Source organism: Gallinula chloropus (assembly GCF_964237585.1).
Source record: "Gallinula chloropus genome assembly, chromosome: 3".
Classification (NCBI taxonomy): Eukaryota; Metazoa; Chordata; class Aves; order Gruiformes; family Rallidae; genus Gallinula; species Gallinula chloropus.
The window spans coordinates 121,107,562-121,127,788 of record NC_140087.1 but is presented as its reverse complement, the minus strand read 5'-3'; the positions used below and the strand labels follow the sequence as shown (position 1 = coordinate 121,127,788).

At 46.2% G+C, this 20,227-nt stretch overlaps 1 protein-coding gene across 2 annotated transcripts in view; it reads left to right on the top strand.

The window, feature by feature from the left end:
* HMBOX1 (homeobox containing 1) overlaps positions 1-20,227 on the top strand; it is a 131,803-nt gene that overhangs the window by 82,194 nt on the left and 29,382 nt on the right. For both annotated transcript variants that reach the window (XM_084262185.1, XM_084262186.1), the window contains exons 5-6: positions 9,631-9,741; positions 16,780-16,933. In XM_084262185.1, the coding sequence (XP_084118311.1) occupies positions 9,631-9,741; positions 16,780-16,933 (265 nt within the window). The remainder of the gene's footprint in view (positions 1-9,630; positions 9,742-16,779; positions 16,934-20,227) is intronic.

Sequence of the window (20,227 nt, the reverse complement as noted above, 5' to 3'; positions counted from 1 at the left end):
AATGGTATCATCTCAGTGTTTACAGACTTGGTCATACTGGTCAAGCTATTCTGGAAATCTTTCAGTAAACAAGATAAAAAAACCTTGTAAGAATCACAAAGGCAAAACTCCTGGTCAATCTGGGGCACGTCACCGGCACCTTTAACTCAAGGAACAGCATGAGAAGGTAGGTGGAAGCTGGGGTGCAGTGACCTCTGTCTCCAAGGCCAAAACACACATGCAGGATAAATATGGATAAATAAAATCCAAAGTAGGTCAGTAGGAGATGGCACATGGGAGGACCATAGGAGTGAAATGATACCTTTTCAGAAGTCTACCCACCCTCCAGCAATCCGTGTCTCAGGGTGCCCTTTATTACATTGCACATTGAGGTGGAACCCTCTTCTGACCAACGAAGTGGTGGTGAAAGGGGGTAACTCCAAGATCAGATCAGCAACCACAGAGGCTGGTGTGCTGGCACCCTCCATCACTGTTGGCTGTAATACAGACACAGCAAGCTGCATCTGGAAGCTGTGGTGCAGATGTTGGGCACGTTTGAATTGCCCAACTGCTGGCTACCACCCTGCATCAGCTGGGAGCCATTGGTTTAGAGCTTGAAATAAATGCAGAATGGAGTGGTGTTGGCTTTTAGTGTTAGTCTCTTCTGTCCTGAGAAGGGAGGCAAGAAAGAAACTTTAAAGGCCAGGTTGGATGGGGCCCTGGGCAACCTTGTGTAGCTCCAGGCCTGGAGGTTGCCTGTGGCAGGGGGGTTGGAGCTCTGTGATCCTTGGGGTCCCTTCAAACCCATGCCATTCTATGATTCTATGAAAGAAATGAGGTGAAAAATGGATGTCTGGTTCCATCCAGGAGAGCGTTGTTTGGCTTGGTTACTCGTGCTGTCAGCTCTCTACTTCCAAGCTCTACCAGTTTCTTTACTAGTCTGAAATTAAAGTCTGTGTGTGTAATGGGAAGAGAGAACAGCCTGGAGAGGGGAAAGGACATGTGAACAGTGGTGGTAGACCTTTAGCTAGGAACCTAAAACTTTGCTTCCCTTTCTTAATCACAGCTCAGTTCGAACTTAGCCAGATAGGACACACAAGCGATGAGCTTTAGCTAAACCTCTGTACTAGCATTTAGGTATTGGATTAGCTCATCAGAGCGTAACGTTTCCCCATCATTCTCCCCATTCTTTCCCTTGTCATGATGTGTCCTTGGTGGAGGAACTGCAGCTTCTTCCCATGAAACTTCCATTGCACCTTATATAGTTAATTCCTCAAGCTGTTCAGGATTTTGGTCAGAAATTCCTTCCTCCTGTTTCTCATCTCAATTCTGATATTGCACTGCTCTTCTAGGACACACATTCCTACGTCACAGAATCGTAGGGGTTGGAAGGGACCTCCAGAGCCCATGGGGTCCAACCCACTGCCAAAGCAGGGTCCCTAGGACAGGGGCTGGAATCTCTCCAGAGAAGGAGACTCCACACCCCCTGGGCAGCCTGTCTCAGGGCTCCCTCACCCTCACTGCGAAGAAGTTCTTCCCCAGATTGGTGGGGAACTCCCTGTGCTCCAACTTGACCCCATCACCCCTTGTCCTGTCCCCACAGACACTGAGAAGAAGCTGCCCATGGCCCCCTGTGTCCCACCCTTCAGCTGTAGATCCCCATTGATCAGATGCCCTCTCAGGCTTCTTTTCTCCAGGCTGAACAGCCCCAGCTCCCTCAGCCTCATTCAGCCACAGTCCCACAAAGCACACTGAGCTTCCACAGGCTCTGCAATGATGAACAGCTTTTCCTTCTGGTTTTTCTGTGCTGCAGTTTAAGGGGATGTGATGGGATTGAGAGGGAGACGTAGAGCTGAAGGTTAAAATCAACTGTTGTGCTAGATTTTTTTAGGCTCTCTTAGTCTCTATAAAATTACCCTAAACTTTAAAAGTCATTTAGATAATGAGCCTGACAGGGAAAATTAAACCTGGAAGACATTCTACAGGGCTTTTTTGTGTACTGAGAGAAGAGGACAGGTTGGAAAAGACTAACAGACTATTAAAAGGTGACTTGAAAATAAAGGAATGATTGATAAGAAGTAAAAACCTAGCCTAACGCTTATTAGCACCGGTCCTAAATACAGGAGCAGCTTTTTATAGAAACTTTTTTAATGGTGTCTGTAATAAGATAAACAAGAAGCACTTGGGTTGGGCTCTGTATAAATAATCTCCTACTGATAAGAAAAATGACAGTATAAACAGGAGCTAATAATAGTTCCTGCTGAATTTCCTATCTTGTTATTTGAAGCTCCTTTTCACGTAGCTGCTGCTTACTTGGGGGTGGGTGTTGAGCCCTACATGAGGCAGGTGGGATGCCAAATTTTTGTCAACAATCATTTGTGGTTGTGTCCTGCAATTTGCTTTAATTGCCACTGGAATTGTAGCTGGGTAGTGAGTAAGTTATGGTCAGAAGGCAGAGGATGAAGAGAGACAAGAGGATGTTGAGAGATGATGCTGGTTCTTGGCTTCCAGATGTGGATGGAGGGTGGGGGAAAATGTTTTCAGAAGTGAATCTCTCTTTCCAGCGCTGCAGGCTTGGGGGAGACTGGCTGGAGAGCTGTTCAGGCAGAGAAGGATTTGGGGGTGTTGGGTGGCTGCAGGCTGAATATGAGCCAGCAGTGTGCCCGGGTGGCCAGGAAAGCCAATGGCATCTTGGCTTGTGTCAAAAATAGTGTGGCCAGTAGGTCTGGGGAGGTGATTGTGCCCCTGGACTGGGCATTGATGAGGCCACACCTCAAGTGCTTGGTCCAGTTCTGGGCTCCTCACCAAGAGAAGGGCATTGAGGTCCTTGAACAAGTGCAGAAAAGGGCAACCAGGCTGGGGAAGGGGCTAGAGGGCAAATCCTCTGAGGAGCACCTGAGCAAGCTGGGGATATCTAGTCTGGATAACCTGAAGGAAGGTTATAGAGAGGTGGGCGATGGTCTCTTCAGCCAGGGGACAGGAGATGGGACAAGGGGCAATGGCCTCAAGCTGTGCCAGGGCAGGTTTAGATTGGATATTAGAATAAAATTTTTACTGAGTTTTCAGGACCTGGAACAGGCTGCCCAGGGAGGGGGTTGAGTCACCTTCCCTGGAGATGTTTAAAAAAAGGGTAGATGAGGCACTTAGGGATATGGTTTAACTTAGGATGGGAATGATTGGACTTAAAGGATCTTAAAGGTCTTTCCCAGCCTTGTGATTCTGTGATTCTTTGTAAGTGCTACACCAAGGAAGAGAGGGAGGACCATGAGCAAGCACAGGCTAAATGCTTTTCGGATGGAACCTCCTTGGGATGTGGAAATATCCCCTGTTCTGTGGTTTGAGTGTAGAGAGTGAAGGAACAAAACCAAATTTACTTTCCTGAGGTCACAGTAGAAGTAGTCTGTGGAGAGCAGGAATTTGAATTCTGATTTCTGTCAGAAGAGGGGTGGCAGCAGGAACAGGGAGGGGATTGTCCCTCTCTGCTCTGCCCTGGGGAGGCCCCAGCTGGAGTCCTGAGTCCAGAGCTGGGGCCCAACACAAGGAAGATGTGGGGCTGTTGGAGAGGGGTCAGAAGAGCCCCGGGGATGCTGAGAGGGCTGGAGCAGCTCCCCATGGAGAGAGGCTGAGGGAGCTGGGCTGGGTCAGCCTGGAGAAGAGAAGGCTGTGGGGGGACCTCACTGCAGCCTCCCCGTCCCTGAAGGGACCCCAGGAACAGGAGGGGAATGGGCTTGTTAAAGGGCAGAGCCTGGCAGGACAAGGGGCTGGAGTGAAGCTGGAGGAGGGAAGGGGGAGAGGAGAGACTGGGGGGAAGTTCTGTGCAGAGAGAGTGGTGAGGGGCTGGAAGGGGCTGCCCAGAGAGGGGGTGGGTGCCCCGTCCCTGGGGGTGTTCAAGGCCAGGTTGGCTGTGGCCCTGGGCAACCTTGTGTAGCTCCAGGCCTGGAGGTTGGTGTCCCTGCCTGTGGCAGGGGGTTGGAGCTCTGTGACCCTTGGGGTCCCTTCCAACCCAGACCACTCTGTGATTCTGTGATTCTCTGATTTCTCAATCAAAATCCAACCCAACATTAAGAAAAAAAAAAAAAAGCAACAATGCTAAAACACAGAGCTCACCTATTACTTTTTAAAAAGACAGAAAACCCAGACCTTTGCAGTCCGCAGTGCTGCTTACCTTCCGAATTAGTCTCTTAGCACAGTTCAGCCATGTCCTACTCCCTCAGCCTTAATTGATATGAGATCTCCAGGACTTTCCTTTCTATTATGCTAAACACACACAGCATCCAGCACAGTGCACAGCGGAGGGCGGCCTCTACCAGCAGGTCACAGGAGGGGATCCTCCCCCTCTGCTCTGCCCTGGTCAGGCCCCACCTGGAGTGTTGTGTCCAGTGCCTGGCTCCCTGGGATCAACCAGCCAGGGATCTCCTGGAGAGAGTCCAGAGGAGGGACAGAGATGCTGAAGGGCCTGGAGCATCTCCCCTGTGAGGAAAGGCTGAGGGAGCTGGGGCTGTTCAGCCTGGAGAGAAGAAGCCTGAGAGGGAATCTGATCAATGGGTATCAATAGCTGAAGGATGGGACCCAGGGGGCCATGGGCAGCCTCTGCTCAGTGTCTGTGGAGACAGGACAAGGGGCGATGGGCTCAAGTTGGAGCACAGGGAGTTCCCCCCCAATGTGGGGAAGAACTTCTTCCCAGTGAAGGTGAGGGAGCCCTGGGACAGGCTGCCCAGGGGGTGTGGAGTCTCCTTCTCTGGAGAGATTCCAGACCCATCTGGACACTGCCCTGTCTTAGGGATCCTGCTTTGGCAGGGGGTTGGACCCAATGATCTCTGCAGGTCCCTTCCAACCCCTACGGTTCTGTCATGCTGTGATAAATAATATCCCTTAAAGTTTCCAACTTCTGCTGAGCAAATGCACTTACAGGGTGAAACCTCAACTAGTTCTGTTGCAAAGTGAGAAAGTTATTGCATTACCCATCGTCTGAAAGGGTGAGGAGTCAGGTTCTCAAAAACATCTTCTGGATTTTATTATACTTGGGACAACACAGGGAAAGATTTGTTTCTCTGTGATTTTGATCTTTGGAGGTTTTCTGTAAACAAGCTTTGCTAATCTCCCAAATTGATAGATGTCCTTTGCAAGCACGTGTCATATGAATCTAGGGCTTTGCTTACAAACTGAAGAATTAAAAAGCAGTCAGAGACTTTCTTCTCCAAATCTGACGTATTCCAGGTGCTTCTAAAAAATCTCTCCTGAAAGAAACATGAAAGAAATGCAAAGTAGAGGCACTGAACAAATCTGTCTGTGAAGGTGAAAGCCAGTTGCCAAAGACTTGATGAAGGTTTTGAGGGTTCTGAGCAGATTTGTGCTGCAGATACCAGTTGCCTTCTCCTATGATGCACTTTGCTGTTTCTTTTATGTATTTTGAAAGGGAAAATTTTTCCCTGAGTAATTTATGTAGGAGAGAGCGGGGCTGGCCAGAGGAGCATCAATGTCCTGTCATCTCTGTTTTGTTTAGAATTATGAATTTTAACGTCCTATGGGAAGATGTGGCCGTAGAAAGGTCTGGGTTGGAAGGGACCCCAAGGGTCACAGAGCTCCAACCCCCTGCCACAGGCAGGGACACCAACCTCCAGGCCTGGAGCTACACAAAGTTTCCCATGGCCCCAGCCAACCTGGCCTTGAACACCTCCAGGGACGGGGCATCCACCACCTCCCTGGGCAGCCTGTTCCAGCTTCTCACCACTCTCCCTGTGAGAACCTTCTCCCTAAAACCCAATTTAAACCTTCCTTTAGCTGTAATCCAGCCCCCTTGTCCTGCCAGTCTCTGCCCTTTAACAAGCCCATTCCCCTCCTGTTCCTGGGGTCCCTTCAGGGATGGGGAGGCTGCAGTGAGGTCCCCCCACAGCCTTCTCTTCTCCAGGCTGACCCAGCCCAGCTCCCTCAGCCTCTCTCCATGGGGAGCTGCTCCAGCCCTCTGAGCATCCCCATGGCTCCTCTGACCCCTCTCCACCAGCACCACATCTTCCTTGTGTTGGGTCCCAGCTCTGGACTCAGGACTCCAGCTGGGCCCTCCTGAGGGCAGAGTAGAGACGGACAATCACCCCCCTGTCCCCCTGATGGGGGACACAAGAAGACAACATTTGACTCCATTGGAGTTGCCACTTATTTCTTGGGTATTTTCTGGCAGAAGACTAGTTGTGCTCATTACAGTAGTTTGTGGCCCTGCTGCTGCTCGACCCAGAGGATGATAGTCTTTCCTTGAGGTCCGTGATTCAGTTTGAGAGTGAATTTCCTCAAGACAGCTGGATTTTTCAGTACTCTGGAGAACTTATTTCATTAATCTGCTTCTGGCAGCAGGATGATTTGTTTTTTCCTGCCAGTGCAATTTCCTAAAGTAGCGTGATTACAGTGTGACAGGATGGTGCTGGTGGTGGTACCAGTCGTTGTCCCTAGGAGGCAACTGCATAAAACCCACTTGAGATACAAGAAACTCTGACATGACAATTTGGGGTTGGGGTTTTTTTAATTAAAAGGAATGAAGGATGGGTCTGTGTTTATGGCACAGTGCTGGGATCTAGGAGATCTTGGATCAGTTCTTCTACTGACTTTGCCTGTGACCTTGAATCAGTCAGGCTGTTGGTATACACAGTTTAGGGGCTTCTGAATGCCATTAATACAGAGATGAAAGGTATTTGATCTCCTAAAAGCAAAAAGAGGAGGAAGAGATATAGGTAGAAGAAAACTTTAAGTATCTCAGATCTCTGAAACAAAGACAGGCAATAATAAAAAGCAGAAAAGAATGGTAGGAAGTGGGATGTAAAGGTCCTTCTAGAGGTCATCTGCTGTGTTCCTGTGACCAAAAGCAAGATCAGCATCCTTGGCCGCACTCAACACGTTATCTGGGTTTGCTGTAGAAGTCAGGATGGGCTGTGGGCTCTGTGCTCAGGCTGTGGATGGTCAGGAGGGTGCTGTAGTCACACAAGTGATGTGCTGAGAATTTCCCAAGCGCTCCTTGAACCCGTGCAGCTCGGTGTCCTTCACAAAGCTCCCTTTTTCCTCCATAAACTACGAGGGCTCGCGACGAGTCGAACGCGGCCGCGGCGATGCACAGCGTGAAGCTTTTGGCTCCTGCTCCTTGCCTTTGTCTGGGGCACATTGTCTGAAGTGGCTATAACATCTGTACCACTTTGCAACGCTATCAGGCAGCCTCTTGAGCAGAATTTGGGTTTTCCACTGTGCCACTCTTGTTGAAGACACTTAATCTCTATTTATAATTTTTATCAAATAATGCTTCGTGTTTCTCTCTTAACGTTGTTATCCAAACACTCAGTGCACACTAATTCACTGCAGTAAGTGTAAGTGGACTGTAGTAAACAAGTAAATTAATGGTGCTGTTACCCATTGATTAATAGGAGCCATGCAGCCAACAGCAGTGAGACACGTGCATTTGTGTCCTGCAGCACTGTGTTAAAGAAATGCCTTCTGTAAATCATGACAGATGAGAAGCTGCAGATTTTCAGAACTTGATGTTTTGATTGAGAGTTGGATGTTGGTTTAGCATAGGATAGGAATGGTTTGACTTGATGATCTTAAAGGTCTTTTCTAACCTTTTGATTCTGTGATTGCATGATTCCTGTTGGCCCCAAGCCTTGTTTTGAGCTCAAAGAGTTTTCTCAACTTCCACTGACTTCTTTTAGTATCAGTTGATCGGTTGCTTGTTTTAAACTGGCAGAATCTACTAAAGATTTGTGTTTTGGGTGAATAATTCCACTTCCCTGGTAGCATAAATGCAATTAAATATTCCAGTATTGGGATAGTCAACTCCCGACTGCCCCAGTTGGTTCTGAACTCTTCCAGCTTGGTGCAAAGGCAGTTCCTAGGAGTAGGCTTTAAGAAAGAAGATGAACAGAACCTCAGGGGTTTGAAGGGACTTCTAGAGATCATCAGGTCCAACCCCTGCCAAAGCAGGGTCCCTAGGACAGGGCACACAGGTCGGTGTCCAGATGGGTCTGGAATCTCTCCAGAGAAGGAGACTCCACACCCCCTGGGCAGCCAGTCCCATGGCTCCCTCACCCTTACCAGGAAGAAGTTGTTCCACAAATAGATGGAAAAAGTTCTTCCACCAGTAGATGGAGGGGAAAGAAAACCAAAGCAGGGTATGTTCTGAAGGCAGAGCTCTGCTGAATAGCTGTAAGCATCTGCACTGGAAACAAAACACACCCATCCCTTTTTTCCCAGGACAGCTAAAACTTCGCAGGCTTTGGGATTCTCTATAAAGAAGAACAAGGAGCATAAATGCCATGATTTAAAAAATCTGATGGGAATAAACCCTCCTAAATGGCTTTCTTGAAAGTCAAGCTTAGTCATTCTGAAGTTCATTGGCTTCAGCATTCAACATCCAAAAAAAGAACAAAAGCATCATAAACCTCCACCATATAGGAATGGTAAAACTACAGGGAGTTGTTTGCTGTGAGTTCAGTATAATTATGAGATCTTACACAACCTTGATGCATCTCAGGAGGGCAGAGGTAGTTGGGTTTCCTTGTAGAAACCAGCCTTCTACCTGCCTCAGCCGTAGCACCAAGCAGGTGTTGGCACAGGTGGTGTTTGGCAGTATATTGTTACTCAAAGCAGGAAGCTATAGTTCTCGGGAGAGTTTAGGTGGTGTTAACCCTTTCTGATAGCTTAAGAGCCTTGTGGAGAGCTCAGGAGGTTCCTCCTCCTTGAAACACTGCTTCAGTTACTCAGCAAACAATGTAGGGAATGGAATGAACGTGCAGCTTGTCTCCTGGCATGCTTTCAAATCTCCTGCTTTATTCGGCTCCTTTCCATGATATTCCTTCTTTCCCCTCTCTGCACCGATCCTCCATTCAATGACAAACTTTGGAAATAACTAATTCTAGGACTTTATTCCCCTTTTCCTGTTTTCTGAGAAGTTTTGCTTTAAAACCTCTGGAACCTTTTGTCCCTAATCTTGCCTGTGGATACCTAGAGCTCGAATCCTCCGTTGCTGACAGCCAGCTGCCCTTTCTGTTTTCTTTCTGGCCGTTGTTTTAGCTGCTGATAGTTGGCTTGCTCCATTTCAGGGCTGATTTGATCTCTATCATATAAACTGTTTTTTTATGTTTATCTTCCTTTTTTTTATTCAAGCACCCAATGATAACAATCTCCTCACTATCACTGTTTGTATGTAATAGTGGGGAAAAGACTTGCTCCCATTTCACAGGCAGAGAAATTTTAAGAACCAGGGAAGTTGGGGACAATTTGATTCAGCGGTAAATTTGGCTTCCCAGTTGGCTTCTTAAATTTGGTTTCCCAATTTGCTTCTTAAATTTGGCTTCCCAATTTGCTTCTTAAATTTGGCTTCCCAATTTGCTTCTTAAATTTGGCTTCCCAATTTGCTTCTTAAATTGATTGTTCCACTCCCAGTGTGCATCTTGGGTAAGGTTGGATATAACAACAGGGAGAAGTGGAAGTTAGTGATGGGAGGGGAAGTTTGAAGTCGACTTCTTCTGTGATTGAAACATGAGTTCCTGGGCTTTGTAAGACAAGACCTTTTATCAGTATATAAACTACTTTAAAATGTTTTGAAAAGAACAAGTTTTCTCTTCCTCTTTCTCTTTCTTTGTGTGTCTGTGTGTGTTTTCTTCTGGTTCTTTACAGGTATCAGTCAGAGCCGGATCTCCCATTGGCTGCTGCAGCAGGGGTCGGACCTGAGTGAACAAAAGAAAAGGGCATTTTACAGATGGTACCAGCTTGAGAAGACAAATCCTGGTAAACAAATACAGCCTAAACATCTCCTGCTGTTTTATTTATGGAAAAGAAGCCTTTTGTCAATGTTCCCTTGGTTTGGTGTACTGTGGAGGTAGTCCCTCTGACCAGTTTACTTTTTAGGAGAGTAGGAACAAATCTGTGCTTTGCTTCACAGCGTATCACCCAGAGCAGACTCATCCATAGCTGTGTGTCCAGCTCCTCAGTCGTGGTAGCTTGTCCTATCCTCCCACCCCTAGCTGGATCTGGGGATCAGAAGCAGTCTGTGAAGTTGTAGTCAACTAACATGACGTACATACCGAGGCTCTTCATGTTGAACAAATAAAGACCATTAATAATGGTTGCATAATATAAAGTTGCAGATAAAAGCCCCCACAGTCCATTGGAGAGCAACTTTGGGATGGCTTCAGAGGGTTTTGGGTTGGATCTCAAGCTTATGGATGGGGTATCGATAGTTACAGTGATAATGTGGAGACACATCTCTCAAATCCCACTTGCTTTTCCAAATCTCAATATAGATCCTAAATATAAAAAAAGTAAAGCTCCTTATTATCTTTAATGAGCCATCTTCAAATTCACAGTGGAATTAATTTCCTTGCATTGTTCTTCTCCACAGATTTAGTTTGACCACAGTTCTTAGTTTTCCCTTTAGTGGTTTTATTGTAAAGAGCAAAATATTTACGTTTAATTTCCTTTAAACAATGGGGTGATTAAATTAACTGTGTAATTGTTTTAAAGAATTTAAGACCCAGGCTCTCTGATGTGAACTTGGCTTCAATATCCAGAATTCTATTAAGAAAAATTCCAGTGAAAACAGATCCTCAAAACTTCTGCTTTGTGTGTAAGCTGAATAGAAGAGGCTCCAGCTATCAGTTGGCCTGGGAATGCTTTAGTTTAAACTTGGGTGGGTTCAGAGTGACAGCTGAGCCTGTCCTTTCCTGTTAAGCACCTGGAAAACTGTTTTAAAGAGTGGGAATGTGGATGCTTGTGAGGCAAGCTGCAGGGATGGCCAGCAAGCCTTGATTTCTTTGCATGGCTGGAGTTGTGCCGTTAAGGACCAGTGAAGATGCTGGGTACAACCTCTGGGTAGCAGCTGCTTTGAAAGCATCATGGGTTGTACCCTGTGGAGTACCTCTCAGCCATTTCTCTTTGAAGGAAGGTAAGATAGTGGGGAGAACTAAAGGGATTTTGGAGAAAAAAAGAAAAAAACCCAACCAAAACCCAAAGCAAAAGTCCTCTGCTGCCAGTGAAATACCATGCGTGGATCTGTCCCAAGGCCTTTTACCTTATCTTCCCAGCATCCTTCCTCTTTGCCAGACTTCTTCCTCTTTCCCTGCTTTGTTTTCCCTGTATCCACAAGCTCATGTTTCATTTGTCCTTTCACTGTTGAGAAGTGTCTAAGGGAGGAAGATTTGTGAGGCTGAAGGCTTACATTGAAATGGATGCCCGTTAACCTCTGCTTGTCTGGGGCCTTGTTCATTTTTCTTTAGAAACATTTCCTGAATGATGGGTGGTTCAGTGTAACCTTTTTTATAAGTCAGATTTTACACAGCATTTCAAGAAGTGAAAAAGGCCCAATGGCTCCTCTGCCTCTGCCAAGGGACCACTGGGATGCACTTAAATTCCCCATAGAACACAATAACATCTGGTTTCTTTTTGGAGACCAAGGCAAAGGGAGGAACCCCTCTGTTTTCCTGTTGGAAAAGTCTGCTTGAGAAAAATGTGCTTGTATTTATTTACTTATTGTCAGATAATCCACTGCTTTGAATTGTTGCCATCTACTATATATCAGGTCAGAGTGGCTGGCCTGGAGATAATTACCATGCAAGTGTATCCAAGGTTATCAAGAGAGGCATCAACCTTCTCCAAAGAGCCCTGGATTGAAATGACTGTTATAAACCCGATTTGGAGCCTAAGTTTTGGATACTACTTAGAGTATCCTGCGATTAGTAGACTAGACAAGCCATTCTGCTGCCTTCTTTTGAGTCAGCAAATGAGATGGTCAGCAGAGTCTCCATGCTCGTGAAGCAGCGATGCTGTGGGTTTGCTCCCTATAGAGCAAAAGAGATTGTCCTTTGAAGAAACTTTAAGAGGTGAAATGCCTGACATGCTGCTTCTATTTGCTCACTTAATCAGAGATTACACATTCTAATATCATATATCCCATTTTTTCCAAGAATATAATCCCAATTCTTCTCTTTTGGGCAGTAGAGCCAGGTTTCCCTCTGCAGAAGCATTCAAGTTACCAGTGAGTTATGTGGGAACTTTTAGTCCCACTGTTTCTTTCATTCCTTATTTTAGAATATGGGATCTTCAGAGTAAGTCACTTCTCTGGCTGAATTTGTTTGTGTAGTAATAGAAAGAAAACTTTTGCTTCAAATTGAACCTGTTTTGAAGGACTGCACCACCAGATACAATCAATTTATGAACTCTAAAGAAAGAAGAGCTGTTTTGTGAGGGAAGGACTGGAGATCATGCAGCAGAACTGTAGCCTTCCCTGCGCTCTGCTGATTTTTCTGTATGACTCTCAGCAAATGATTTCACCTTTGCACCTCGCTTTCCTGTCTCCTGGATAAAGATGAGACTGTTTCCTGTGCCTGCTTGGCCTGTAAGGTCTTCTTTTACTGGACCTGGCCAGGAGCTCCTAATAATCTAACAGACAAAAGGTGATTTCTAAATACATCAGAAGAGGTTTTCTTTTTCTTTTTTTTTTCAATGTATAATAGTGCTGTGTAACACTTGAAATCATCACAAGCAGTGCTGCATCTGCTAAGCAAAGAACTTGGTGGTGTGAAGCCTTTGGGCAGCTTTGAGATGTTGCTGCTGTTGAGGTACTGCCAGATGTCACCCCTATACAGAAGGGACTCAGCAATTCCATCACATTGGGAATTTGCCAGCTTGCTTTGACCTCTTTGAATATGCTGTTTGTTATTTCCTTGGGTTTGATTGCTGGTTTGCATGGGTAGTTCCTGGGTTTCTCCTCTCTTTGGTGGCAGGGGTTCAGACAACAGCAAGCTGGAACACTCCAAAAGAGACTTAAGTCTCACAGATCATAACCCCCCCCCAGCCCTGCTTCTGCTAATATATGCAATAACCATGACCTTATCACTCCCTAAAATTACCTGGAAAGCAGGTTATAGAGAGGTGGGTGATGGTCTCTGCAGCCAGGGGACAGGAGATGGGACAAGGGGCAATGGGCTCAAGCTGCCCCAGGGCAGGGTCAGCTCAGCTGGGAGGGCGAAGTTCTTCCCTGGCAGAGTTGTGGGGCTGTGGCACAGGCTGCCCAGGGAGGGGGCTGAGTCCCCAGCCCTGGGGGTGTTTAACAGATGGGTAGATGAGTTGCTGAGAGATATGGGTTAACATAGAACAGGAACAGTTGGACTTGATCTTACAGGTCTTTTCCAACCTTGTGATTCTGTGAACATACTGATTTGGGTTTTTTTCAGAGCCCATGGGTTTCAAATAAATGAATAAATATTTCTCCTTATCTTGGTAGTCGTTAGCCTGATTGGTTTGGCTGGCACCAGGCCTTGGGTGATGTGAAGAGTTTGTTAGAAGTAACTTAGATGTGCCTTTTGCTTCTGTGTGCCGCACGTTGACGCTGGCACCTAGAAATGATGTGCTGGAGTTACAGATGGATGCAGGCTCCTTCCATTTAGACTGGATATTTATTTCTGTCACTCTTCTGTAATAGGATGGCAGCTGTGGTCACCTTGAAGAAAAGCATGTGCTCTTCCTCCTTGAACAAAAGGGAAAGAGAATGGTACTTATTATCAAGATGTAGCATCTCTTGTGTTATTCCCATAGCAGTTCTTGTTTAGCTATAAAAGAAAAGCCTACCAAAGGAAAAAAAAGGGAAAAAGAAAGATCAGGCACTGGATATCCCATGAGATTTATGCTGGGAAACATCTCGTTGGTGATTGACTATTTTACAGAGCTGCAGAGAAAACAGTCCCCGGGCTGATCCTTCCCATCGAAGCAATGAGCTCTGTAGGGAACCTTTTGCTGGCCAGGCTGCTGATTCAAATCTAGCCTGGCTCAGTAGTAACTGAAAGGTGTTTATCATGTGATCTCAGGTCAGCCCAGCTAAAAATAAAGTGTGACATCTGTTCTTATCAGTATAATGTATGATAGGTACTTGCTGCAAAGGCTTGCAACTAAATGGGGCTGCAGAGCTGGGAGATGGCCTGAGGCTGCTCCCACCGTTCCGCGCATCGTGGCTGGGCCTCTCTGAGCTGTGTGATGTGGATCACTTTAAAATCCTTTAAAAGCAGCACTCACTCTTCAGGCTAGCAGCTGGGATGTGCTGAGAGAAGCCTTTGCCTGGAGGAGTTTTCAATACGGAGATAGAGCCGCTTTGGAGGGCGCCGTTCTTCCCTCCTCTCCCCAAAACCCACGTGCAGCACCCCCGAAGTCATACCTCGCCTTTCAGAAAGCTCTGGCTTGCCCAAAGAGCAGTCTGTATTGCTGCTAAAGGTGCTCAGTGCTGGCAGGTAGCAAGAGATACGTCTCTTTTCATTTTTCTCAGCGAAAGGAGCTCTTCCCAGACGGTTCACCTCTACACCCCTTAGAGATGTCTCGCTTTTTGATGCATATACCAAGATGAAAATCTCTTGTACTGCATTTTCCTCCGCTCATTCTGCTCCAGAGAGAAGTTTTGCTGCTGCTTAAAAAGCTGTTTGAGGAGATTGTAAAAAAAAAAAAAAAAAAGCAGCTGACCTAGTAACTAGGATGTAACTTATTAAGTTGTAAAGAAGTGGGGTTGGGAGGCGAGAAGATTGCGGTGAAGCTTTGGAACAGCAGAATCGATGTGGTCCCCCAACTCCTCACTTAATTGAAGGGGAATGAAGAGAAGCACCGTGGTTACCTTCTCAGCTGTGGCAGCAATTCATGTGTCTGCTGCTCGCAGAATCACAGAGTCACAGCATCGTAGGGTTTGGAAGGGACCTCCAGCACCCATCAGGTCCAACCCCCTGCCAAAGCAGGGTCCCTAGGACAGGGTACACAGGGCAGCATCCAGATGGCAGAGAGCGCCAAATGCCTTTGGTGCCTCTGCAAGTATTCGAGTCCTTCTGTCTTCATGCGTGTGCACAAAACTGGGGGGGCTCCCTTGTAATCCTCAGCATCCCCCTCTGTTACCTGCTGCTGCTGTCGATGTTATTCCATAGAAAAGAGAGGTAAATTGATCTAGGAAGGCTACTAAACCCCAAAAAAGGCATCCTATTCAATATTAGTGAACTTATCAGGAGCAAATCGATGCTTTAAGTGAATATTTATTTATTTTACTATCAATCTTTGCAAAATCTTGAGCAAATTTAATGGAAGTGCTCTGCATGCTCCTCTCTTTCCCCAGGACGTGAAATGTTCAGCTATGGAGAGTATATTGCTGAGACAATTAGCAGGGAAAGCTAATTCCTTATCCTGTTCTTCTATCCTTCTTTTGTATTTCTTCTTTTTTTGGAAGTTATTTAGGTTTTGAAGTGTATTTAAAGCCTAGAAACTTGATACTGCTCCAGATCCCTAAACTGGGCATGTACTAGGAAGAATAGGTAAGGAACTTCCCTTGAAGTTGCCTCTCAGTAAATCAGGAACTATTTAATGTGTCAATAAACCAAAGTAATCGGTTAGCTGGGAATTACTCAAGAATCGCTGTCTGTGGTGTGTGCAAGGCAGAGATTGTGGGCTTCGCTTCCTACAGGCTTCTCCTGGGTAAAAGTTGGAAATTATTTTGGGCTCTGCTACCTTTAACACAGATGCAAAAGCCCCTGGCAGTGAGGAAAAGGCTCATTGTGCATTTCTGGAAAGGAACACGGCCAAGTGCATAAATAGCTAATTCCTTGCTTTTTAACTGCAGGGATTTGTTTCTTGGTTAAACTCTTTAAGTTCCCTTAACCCTTTTACTCTGTTTTAAATTAAAAAGCCGTGTTGTTTCACTAATGCAGTATGTTTTTAAGATTAAGTCCTAACTATTTGGAGCAAGCTTGGGTACCCAGAGGGATTTGCTGTCTCAGCTTTGCTTTTACATGGGCACAATACTGTATTCCTCCTGTGAGGAGAGCTGCCTGCTTCTCCTGGATCTAACCAGGCTAGTTCAGCATGCGAATTCCAGTTGAACTCGGGATGCAGATGGGATCTAGGTGGTGATTCATCTTTTCATACATCCAGGGTTTGTTTTTTTTTTTTTCCTTTCTTTTGCACACAAGAAGAGCTATTTCTTCCCTCCAGGGAAGTTGCTGAGCACAAAGCTGTCCTTCAGAACATACCCTGCTTTACCTACTAATGTCCTATACCACGTTCCCATCTTCACCAAGGGATATAAGTAAGATCAGTCTCCTGGTGTGTCTTGATTTATCTTGATTTATTAACTGAGAGGCTGTTGTGGAAAAGAATCAGGGGTAAGTTTCAGGGGGCCTTTCCTGAAGTCCTGTCTTTTGCTCAATGCTTTCCAACTCAGGCTTCTTGAAGGGAGGAATACAGCTATAGAAGGGGACAGGTGAGGAAAGGTGTGGTGTTAATCTGCTCTCAGTGACTTTTTCAGGCAACCCTGGCACTTGTGAGCCTGTGTTTGCACAGGTCACAGGGTGTGTTTCTTTTGAAGGAGCTATTTCAAGTGTTCACTCAGCTCTTCAGACACATCGAAATACCTTTGGTATAAATTTACGTTTTCCTTCCTGAGACTACTGTACAGTTAAATAGAAACCTGTTATTTCCCAGAAGTGCAACCTAAATAAATCCAGCTGGGGCATAGCTCACCCTTTCTGGAAATGAGTTTTCCTCTTGATGAAGACAGGACCATTTTCCCTATCAGCTTAGTTAGGTGTCCCTTAGGTTTCCATGGTCTCCTGGTACCTCTCCAGCTTGGAGGCTGGGGTGGGAACTAGTTGGTTTTTTGTATTTTTTAAGGTGTCTTTGTTTCCTAATGCTTTACTTTTTTAGTTTTAATGGTTTCATCATCTGTCTTGTCTTTTTTTCATGAGCAGGAGTGAGAGAATGGGCGTGAGGTTTAAATCCACTAGGAAACACGCTATTTATTATTCTTAGGGGCTACGTTAAGCATGAGACCCGCTCCTATCCCAATAGAAGAGCCAGAATGGAGACAGACGCCTCCCCCAGTCACAGCTACCTCTGGGACCTTCAGACTACGGCGAGGCAGTCGGTTCACGTGGAGAAAGGAGTGCCTGGCTGTTATGGAAAGGTACGTCGCTTCGGGCTTACGGAGGTGTGGGTGTTGTAAAGCCAATGCAGTGTCCTGTTATCTGCTCTGATGAACCCCAGCTTTGTTTTCATGGATGTGTTTTAGCATCACACAAGCCAATAACAGTGTAATCATTTGATTCTCAGCTGTAGAGTAGGAGGAGCTATTTCACCCCTTTCTGCTTGAAAAAACGGTGCGCTGCTTTGGACAATACTACATTTTTTTGTACCCCCTAAGACATCTTGTCCTTGGCTCAGGCTGAGACTGTTCAGCTTCTCCTTTACTTTTGGAGAAACCTTTCCCTCTAGCCTAATCCAGGCTCTGTCTTGGTTGGGTTCTGCACACTCTTTACATTCTCCTTCTCTCTTTTCCCAATTTACTGATTTATCCTCGTAATATATCATGTTATCTACAGTTAATAGTGGCATCTCGGCAGCGCTGCAGTTCTTCAGGATGCAGAACTTTGCCTAACAGGCAGTAGGTTCCTTGTCCAAAAAGCCTCTTACAACCCTTTTACATGAGCTGGGAACAGCACAGAGCAAAGTGGGTCTTTCAAATACATATGCAGAGTGGCGGGTGCTCATTAGAGCTCCCAGCTCTTCAGTCCTGTGGAGACGAAGCGCACTCTCAGCCCGGTCTCCTGGCTGCCTACGTGCTTTGCCTTTCCCTCTGCATACAGTAACAGCTCTTTTGTGGATAATTTTGTGTGATAGAAAAGGGCTAGTGAACTCAAAATGTAGTTTAGGGATGAATGCTTGGTTCTGTTAAGGGCTAAATGGCTGGGAGGAGTTTTCTTCCCTCTGAGAGCATAAGGAATCTCCTTTCTGTGAAAGCACCGGGTGACTCTGTGTGTGTGTGTGCTGCAACTGAGTCTTTGACCAGCAGACTTCTAGGATGGAATTTTGCCCTTTCTGCAATGTTTCTCTTTCCTCTTGCTTGCACAAAGGTGTGTGGAACCGATTCGGAGCAGGAGAGTGTCTCCTTTTGCCTAAGCTATGACCAAAACCCTGACCCCCAAGGGTTTTTGCACTGAAGATGGACATACTTCTGTGTGGCTGCAGGCCATCACGGGGTCTTCGCACGGCTGAGACCAGTAACTGAGTGTTTCCATATTCTGTCCTGGCCCTGCACTGATGTTTTCAGGTTTGGCTGAATGTTTCTCCAAAGGAAATAAAGTCAGGGTCTGAAACCTGCTCTGCAGTGTTTGAAACCTCCTCTAGACCCAACTAATACAATTCGTTGTATATCTGTCCTGATTGCAGTATGCAGAGTGGCAAGGATGCTACAGCTCCGTGTACCTTCAGGAGGATACCACTTCCTTACTAAGCCCTTGTGTAAGAAATACTTCAGTCATCTGAAGTAGAAGTAGAGCTCTTTAGGGTGTTTTCCTTCTTGGTTTCTGTCCACCATAAGGTGTGATGACCACTGTTATTTGCTGTTTGAATCCTGATGGTGCCTCCTTTGTGCTGTGGAAACACAGAGCAGAGAAGGAAAGCTAAGCAAGCAGGCGTTACCCTTTCCTCCTTGAGCTCTCTCCCACAGCCGGTCTCTGCTGTGATGCTCTTGAGTAGTCCAGACAACCTGTAATGGTTTGGTATGTGTCTGTTAGAAAGGTGTTGGGATTTGAGTTTCTATATGAAAAGAACTGAGTTGGTGTTGGTGTTGGAAATCGTCCAGTTATGTAGGCAGACAGATAATCACTTGATCTATTTTTTCATGACCCTCTTTATTTTTCGTTGTCGTTCTTGGGTTTGTTTACTGCGTCTTGTCTTGTGCACTGTGAGGTCTTTGCTGCTGGGCCTTTCTTCTTACTCTGCTGGTGAATGGAGACTTGTGCCACATTGCCATGGGGCCACGAAGATGATCAGGAGGCTGGGGCACCTCTCCTATAGATAGGCTGCTAGAGTTGGGTTTGTTCAGCCTGGAGAAGAGAAAGCTCTGGGGAGGCCTAATTGCGGCCTACCAATCCTTCAAGGGGTCCTACAGGAAAGTGGGAGAGGGGCTGGTCACCAGGGAGAGCAGGGACAGGCCAAGGGGTGATGGCTTCAAGCTGACAGAGGGCAGGGGTAGGTTAGATGTGAGGAAGGAATTCTGTACTCTGAGGGTGGGGAGGCCCTGGCACGGGGTGCCCAGAGAAGGTGTGGAAGCCCCATCCCTGGAGGTGTTCAAGGCCGGGTTGGGTGGGGCTTTGGTCAGGCTGGTCTAGTGAGGGTGTTCCTGCCCATGGCAGGGGGTTGGAACTTGATGATCTTTGAGGTCCCTTCCAACCCAAACCACTCTGTGATTCTATATGAATCCTGGCTTTAATATTAATTTGCAAATGTCTTGCTGGGTCACCACAAGCAGGGAATTTTGTGGCCTTGTGTGTGGGTACTGGAAAGCACGGCTGAGGAGTTTTACTTGAGGCGAGAACACCGTGAACTCGAGCCGTGGTAAAAGCTTTGTATGACAGTAAAACCTACACCGTAAAGCAAGTTGGGAATATGGTTGTTTAACTGTGATGCTTTAATAGGCCTAGTTGAGCTGTAAGGATGAGCTGTTTTATGTGACAAGTTTTGAAAGAGTGGGAGAGAAATGCTCTCTTGGGAGCCTTAGGAAGAAGCCGACTAATTTCACTTACAAGTCACCAGAGTCTTCCAGGCTTGTCCGTAATCCGACTCGTAACTGCAGCTGGGATGAAGGTAACCAGACTCCCAGCTGTCTGCCCCAAGCAGATCAGGTTCACCTGATGCCATAGGGTCAGGAATAAGCATTTGGCTCATTAAAATGGGGTGGGGCCTTGCCTGTGGTCTGGTGCTGTTTGTCTGGTAAATGGATTTTCCTCTGAAGGATTAACTTTTGACGGTGATCGGAGGTATCTTACTCAGTTTAATGAATTATTTTCCTTCATTAAATGCAATTTTATTTGGGCTGCATTTGTATGTCCAACAGCATCTTGATGTGCTCTTGGTGTACACAGGGATTTAGACACCTAGTTTTGAGCTGCTTCTCTGGGAAGGTCAGCAAAGCACTTGTTCACCTCAGCTTCTAGCTATTCAGCAGTGAGAAACAGAGATGCAGAAGATCATTCCATCCCACTAACACAGCTCGTGTGAGGGCTGTGTGCATCTTCTATACAAGAAGAGCCTTCTGCAGTGAGACCTAACTGGTGAGTTAGTTAAATGCCTGAAGAGAAGAGGATTGAACCTAGACCTTGATGGAAACTCTTGCATAGGTAATGCAGAACTACTTCCTATACACTTCCAAAATGTTGCTGTGAAGCTGTATAAACATCTTTTGGGTGAGGATCAAAGT